This window comes from Fukomys damarensis, unplaced genomic scaffold, assembly GCF_012274545.1.
Source record: "Fukomys damarensis isolate Sample0158 unplaced genomic scaffold, DMR_v1.0_HiC HiC_scaffold_35, whole genome shotgun sequence".
NCBI classification, from domain to species: Eukaryota; Metazoa; Chordata; class Mammalia; order Rodentia; family Bathyergidae; genus Fukomys; species Fukomys damarensis.
In genome coordinates this window covers 54436315-54443764 of record NW_022900947.1, presented here as the reverse complement: position 1 = coordinate 54443764, position 7450 = coordinate 54436315, and the positions used below count along the sequence as shown (strand labels likewise).

The window sequence follows — 7450 nt, the reverse complement described above, 5'->3', positions numbered from 1 at the left end:
ATAAACCCAAGAGACTGAATACACTTAAATCATACACTTGTGCTACACACAAACAACAAACACATGCAAAAAATAAACACTCCAAGGAGCATAATAATTCAACTGTTCAAAGTCAATAATAAAGAAAACAAATCTTAGAAGCTGGCACAGGAATTGAGTGCATCAAAGGTAAGATCAAAGGTAAGAATGGCAGCAAGCTTCCGTAAAGAATGAGGTGGGTCCTAATTATTGCAGATGAACTTACTCTGCTGTAAATAAAGATGTTTCAACACATTTCTGTGAAATATGACTTTAAATTCAAAGAAAGATATATAATTCTATTTGGTTCCAAAGCTTCTGTTAAAGACCTTTGTTTTGCTTGTCACCAAGCCAACAGCAGCTTATCATATGTAATTTTATGCCCACAAAGTTGTCCTTTGTACTCAGATCTCTACTTCCATGATGCATTCAGAACCAAGTTTTACATTGTTAAAGTGAAAGTCTCAACTGTGGCGTTTCTCATTCAAATTATATGTGATTCTGCTGCAGTAAGAAGTCTAAGTATTTCTAACATCTGTTTCAAAGATGCCTACAAAAGATGTCCTGAGAAAAAATCTGAAGGAGATCCACGGCTACCCCATGGTATATGCTTTTGCTCAAAACTGGGAGAGGGTTGAGCAGTTCCAAAGCAGGACGGATGACATTGTGATATCCACCTACCCCAAATCAGGTGAGTCCTGTGGCCTGATTCACACAGGTCTGACCTCAACTCCTGTTTTCTGGAAATTTTAAGCAAAGTTATTATAAGTAGTGTAGTCATATACTTCTGGTACATTCAAATGGGCATTTTGAATAGAGAAACTATTCTAAGAATCTGATAGAATATATTGAGTGCCTGCTTTCACAGGTACTTTTCTCTCCAGAATTGACTGCTAATTATAAAAATGATACTTTTTTTCCCCAGGTACCACTTGGCTTAGTGAAATTGCAGATCTGGTTCTAAATGATGGTGATGTTGAAAAATGTAAGAGAGATGTTATTACTGCTAAAGTTCCTATGCTGGAAATGAGTTTGCCTGGAATGCCAGTATCAGGTAAATTTAAATAATTTTGTAAGCATAATTTCATAACATATGTATTGTTATATTTTGACTCTGAAATTACTGGAGTAGATTCGATAATGTTAAGTGCTGGTTTTGAGATAATATAATAATTAAGAGTACATAAAGAAACTGCTTTTAAACCACTGTGCATCCAGGTATGGTATCAAAGATGGACCAGTTTTATTGTAGAAAACAATTGAAATTTTTGTTTGTAATATACATAATTTTCCATATGTGTCCTGGGCTCTTATTTTATATAATTTGATAGATTGGAAGAAGATACTTCAGATAATGTTAAATTAAATAAATAGGAAATACCTATTCTTCTTAAAGTAATATTTCTTATTAATACAAATAAATTTTTATACCATAAATATCTTTGAGCTTTTCTAAAGGTTTGTTCACTGTGTTATAGTATAGAAATAAGATGGTAAATAAATTATCTATCTTATTTCCAGGGAATTTATAATACTATTGTGACATTTGAAAAGTAAAGAACCTCATAAAATACATCAATGCTATCAGTCTTACATATCCAAAGAAAAGAGCAACACAAAGGAGAATAAGAGGAGACATTTTGTTTTTTAGATTGGATGTTGGAGGATGGCTGCTTTGAATTAAGACCCAAAGCAATACACGTGATTACAAGAAGGTGAAGTGTTAGGTTTAAGAGCCTTGTTACATAAAATGCCAATGAAAGAAGAGATTTTATTTTTTGAAAAAAGTCAGTGAAAGGAACGACTTATATAAGGCCAGTGCAAGAAGGGAAAATCAGAGATTTTGCAATGACAGATTATATAAGGCTTGGAATATTTAAAGAATATTTAAATTTTATTCTCAATTTTGTGAGAAAGACACTGGAGAATTTTAGATTAGAAAAGCCTGCAGATTTTTGTTATTTTTCTGCTTTAAAACACAAAGACTCCATTGCCATCTTGGATGGAACTGGGGACGCTAGTGAAGAAACATTCTGGATTTCTTGATGGACTAAGAAATATGAAGGAAATAAAAGAAACAAGGGCATTTTCAAGAGTTTTAATTTGATCAAATAAGTGAACTACAAAGCCATTTACTTATATCACTTAAATGGAATATATTTGGGCAGGGAAACAATTGGGCATAATAGCCTCAAAATGTTATGTCTGAAATGCTACTGAAACTTTTAAATATTTAATTAAAATTATGATATTTGGAATATTTGCAAAGATATTCATTAGAAAATTTTCAGCATAACTGGGCATTAGAATCAGGGTTATTATCCAGGAATCCCGCAGAGCCATCAGAGAAGGGCGAGAATGAACTGTACAAGCCACCAACACAGTGATGTTTGGCAGAGGAAAAGGACCAGCACATTAAACTGAAAAAAATTCATTGAGCTAAGAGAGAAGGGAAAGATATGGTGCCCTATTCCATATAGAAGATATGACAGTGACAGCCCATCCACACTATAGTTTAAGATGTGGTATCCAAATCCTCTCCGCGGGTAGAGGTGCACCACAGCAGTCAGACTGGAGCCTCCTAGGCTGACGGGAACTAGTAGGAGGCTGTCTCAGGTTCATGTGTTTGTATGAAGTCAGAAGGCAAATGCTGAACGTTATCAGGGAAGGATCATGTTGGTATCAAACAACCAAAATGAATACAAGGGTGAGGTAAGTCTTAAAAGCCATAGAAAAGTATGAAATGGAGTGATTGAACCAAAATAATTAGGAACATAAGAGTCAACCATGAATAGTGGGAGGCAGTGGTAGAAAGAGAGAGTAAATAGCCTTGTGAGAGAGGGAACTGCTGAATTTCAGCCCTGGATGTATTCAGTTTAGATTTTTCTCAAGGGGTGAATGTGGGTACTGATGACATATTCAGATATTTCTACCACTCGAATTTAGGGATATAAAGGGATCATTTAAGGTTCTCATATGTTGAGAGAGAAGAGACCTGAATACTTTGAGAGGAGCAAAAGGAGAGATCAGGAACAATAGATTCCTGAGAGACTTCATGAAAGAAACAGATATAAATTCATTTTATAGGGGGATATTAAGGAATACTGAGTTGAGAAAGTTTTCAAATTCTTATATTTTCTGTGCTCAGGAAAGTAGCTGTAACTATCAAATAAGAAGCACAATGAAATCACTGGTGAAATTGTAGAGGTCTACAATGAATATTTGCTGATAAATTTAGGACACTATTAAATTCAAAACTCATATAGTCATTTCCTGTGATACAGATTCAACCCAAATACTGCACAGGAGTTGTTATATTGGAAAGTATCTAGTTTATTTGAAACTAAATTGTAACTGCACATCTGACAGCCTTATTTCTATTGATGTAAAAACAGTTATTTTAAGACTGTTTTCTAGTCATACTGCTAGACATTCATTCATTGATGAACAAAACAAGTTGTGTCTCTGCTCTGGCAGAAACCCCTTTCTATTGCTGTGTTTGGAGGTGCAATGGAGGGGACACAGGGACAAACAGTAAACAAGCAACTAAACTACTGAACAGTACTTCATATTACAACATTAGAAGAGAAGGTTATCATATAATTCTTAGCATTTTTAATGGTGAGTTGCTTGTTTAGAGTGGTAAATCAGATACAGTTTTGTGCAGGTATACCTCCCTCTGTAGAAGATAACAAGATTATGTAGCATCACCAGGTAATTCAGTGGTTAGACTGAATTTAAGTAATGCCCTGAAAAGCAAATATAAAAACATGTATAAGACTTTAAGATGTATTTGATCAGAGACCTTAAGGAGATAAAGTAAAACTTCAAATTAATAAACAGGCATTATTAGCCTTCATTTTAGGGCCTGGGAAAGCACAACGATTCTGAGATATTTTAAAAATAGCTAAAATGACTAAATTATGACCAAGATTTGAAGCAAAGGAGGTTAAGCTTAAAATGTACACCCTTACCTGTTACATAATATTGCCTTCTGGAATCCACAGAAATGTCTGTTTAGTTCAAAATTTAGCTTCATTATATACATACTTCTCAGAAGTGCTTTGAAAAATTGGTTGCAAAGATGATCAAATTCAGACTCTAATATTTCTGTACCAAATTAATTTTTCCAGCTTTAGAACAATTAGAGAGGAACCCTTCACCTCGGCTTGTGAAGACACACCTACCAACTGATCTTCTTCCTAAATCTTTCTGGGAGAAGAAGTGCAAGGTACACTCTAGACAGCAAGCTAAGTTTCTGTATGAACCTGCCTTTACCTATTCTTACAGCATGAAAGTTCAAATATTTCACTGATCTGTGAACACGAAAACTAGCTTCAGTTAGCACAAGGAAGTGCTTCAATTAAAAAAGCAGCCGCCTGCCTTGCAAGCGCAAGGACCAGAGTTTGATTCCCGGAAAAAAAAAAAAAAAAAGAAGTTTCGATCTAAACTTCCATACTTAAGTTTTACAAACTTGATTACCAATGAGATCCTCATGCCAGGAAAATATTGGCGCTCTCATTCCTCCACTGTCCGTAGATATTGTGGCTTCTACAAAACCTTGACACTGGGCGTGAATCCATATTTGAATGATTGGCAAAGCTCTTAAATGAAACATTTGTATTTGCTAGTTTTCTTTTGGGCAGAATTTGAGCTTCAATATTTTTTCAATAAATACAGTGATATTCAGATTATTTCACTTTATCTGACATTTGCTGGTTTATGATATGTCAGGAATTTTTTTCCAGTTGGTGAATTCCTAAATGAAAAGTTCATTTTATGCTCTTCTTATTTTGTAATTAAAAAGTATTCTTTTTTGGGGGGAGTACCAATTATTGAATTCTGGACCTTATGCTTGCAAAGCAGGTGGTCGCACCACTAAGCTTAAACCCTAGCCCCCAAATAGCATTTTTAAATAATAGTCCTTGTTCTTTCTTGATCTTCTGTATTTTCATTTTTAGGTGGATTTATTTTATTTTATTTTCTTAGAAAAAAGACCCAGATTATTGCTTTTATTCTTCTCTTTTTTTTGGTTTTCTTTTGTGTTTAGTATTATTTCCTGGTTCTTGCTTTTGGTTTATTTTACTCTTCTCTTTCTAGTTTCTAGTCTAATTGTTTAGATTGTCAAGTTGATTCCTCCTTCATAATGTAAGCATGAAGTCCTTTACGTGTCCTTGTTACAGCTGATTTAGTTGAATGCCATGAGAGCTTAAATGTTGTACTTTCAATCTGATTCCATTTATAACTTACTCTTTCACTATAGGGTTGTTTTGAAGAACATTATTTAATTTCCAGATATTTTAAATTTTTTATATTGCCATGCTTGTTGACTTCTAGTTTCATTTCATTTTGGTAAAAGATGATACTGCATACAATTTTAATTCTTTTAAATTTCTTGCAGTTTATCTTTATCCACCTGGGTGAATGTATTATGAATACTTGAGAAGGATGATAAATTTTCTTTCTGGTTGAAATGTTCTATAAGTTGTGAATAGATTCTTTGCTTGATTTAATTCATTGTATTTTATTGCCTAATTTCTGTCTAGTGGTTCAATAAATTGTTGAGGATAGGTGCTATACACCCTCAAACCATGACTGTTGATTTGTCTTGCTATTTTAAGCTTTACCAGTTTCGGTGTCATGTGTTTTGAAACTACATTGCATTAAGTTTGGGATTTAGGATTGAACTATGTTCTTCGTGGATTCATTGTTTTATCATTAAGTAATTTCATTTCCATCCTTAATTTCTTTGTACTGACGTGTACCCTGACTCATATTACCACCTCTGCTACTAATTTTAATAGATTAATGCTTGTATCTTTACTTTCAACCTATCATTCTCATTTTATTTGAAATAACTGTCATAAATATGGTGAAATTCAGCCCTTTTTTCTATTTGCCAATTCTGCTTTTTAAGTACATATATTGATATCATTTCTAGCAATTATTGTCATTTTGTAACTTTTATCTTCCATGCTAATTTTGTTTGGTGTTTCTTTCCTTTTTATATCAGTCCTTTGTTTCTTCCTTTGTATGTTTTCATACATTTTGTGTACCTCTTCTCTGAGGTTATTTTTTAATTACTTAAATATTTTGGGGTGTTTTGTGTACTTTTCTTAGTGCCTTCTCTAGGAATTACCATTAGCATATTTAAATTACCAGAAATTATTGGTGTCAACATTTTAGTTCAAATAAAGTGTAGTTATCTTACTCCAATTTAGATCTTACTCTTCCCATATTTTAATTATCATAAACTTAAATTATTCCTGTACGTAAAGCACTTTATCTAATAGTGATATAAGTTTTGCTTCAACTGAAAAATATGAATAAAAAAGCTCATTAGGTAAAATAATTTATGATGTTTACTTCTTTTTTTAACATGGTTCATTCTTTTTTTTCTGAAATTTTCATCTGTGTGTTGTTATTTGTTTTTTCTTTAGACACCTGCATTAGACATTCTTTACAGTAGGTCTGACAGTAGTGACCTTTGTTAATTTTCCTTTGTATGAGACTGGAATGACTTTATTTCCCTTCTTGCATAAAGGGATGGCTACTGGATTTGGATTTGATAATATGTTAGTTACTTCTCTTCCTTTTTATGTATGACTCTAAATGAGAAATTCATGATTTTTCAAATTGATGATCCGAAATATGTGACATTTTGTGTCCCTCTGCTTGATTTTTTTTATTTGTCCTTGGTTTTCAGAAGTTTTTAGAGTATGTCTTGTTGTGACTTTGTTTTGATTTTTCCTTTCTTCGAATTCGCTAAGGTTCTTGGATATATAGATTTATTTTTTGACATATATTTGAAGTTCTTAGCCATTACTTCTCCAATTGCTTTTTCTCCTGTTATTCTGGGATTCTAAGTGAAAGTTTTTCACAGTATACAAATGCGGACAACATGGAGGATGAAGAGATTCCTTGTAGATAAAACTGAGTTCAGTCTACCCAGAGGCTCAGAGGAGCTGTTTCTCCACAGAGTGCTCAGCCCTTAGGGACACTGGGAGAAGGAAAAGCCACCAAGCCGAGAGCTGTCTGGCTTTTATTTATAATCTCAGTGTGAGAGAGAAAAGCAGGAGAAAAGCAGTTTGGGCCAGCAGCTGTCTCAAGACTAGTCACGTTTTCTTGGGGAAGGGGAAGGACATGTCCAGACACAACATTACAAATCTAAACTTCTTGCTTAGCCATCTGATTCTCACACAGCCTGTGTGCTTTTCACCACACAGTTTAATTATGTATTCTCATAGTCCGCATGCCTTTTGTGTTTCAGTGTAATTACTGGTGCGCTTTTGCCCAATATTTTGAGCTTTGATTCTTCATAGGGCTTATGTGCTTCTGTCTCTCAGTTTAATCATCCCTTTTAATCATTCACTCCTGGCCAGGTTCCCTCACAAAAGCTGGATGACTTTTTTTCTTTTTTTTTTTTTTTTTT

The 7450-nt window shown here is 33.7% G+C and overlaps 1 protein-coding gene across 1 annotated transcript in view; it reads left to right on the top strand.

Moving 5' to 3' along the window:
• Positions 1–564: 564 nt before the first annotated feature.
• The window catches only part of LOC104849583 (sulfotransferase family cytosolic 1B member 1), a 16277-nt gene continuing 9391 nt past the window's right edge, over positions 565–7450 (top strand). Inside the window, exons 1-3 of the mRNA XM_010606079.1 lie at positions 565–709; positions 944–1072; positions 4152–4249. Of these exons, the coding sequence (XP_010604381.1) occupies positions 565–709; positions 944–1072; positions 4152–4249 (372 nt within the window). The remainder of the gene's footprint in view (positions 710–943; positions 1073–4151; positions 4250–7450) is intronic.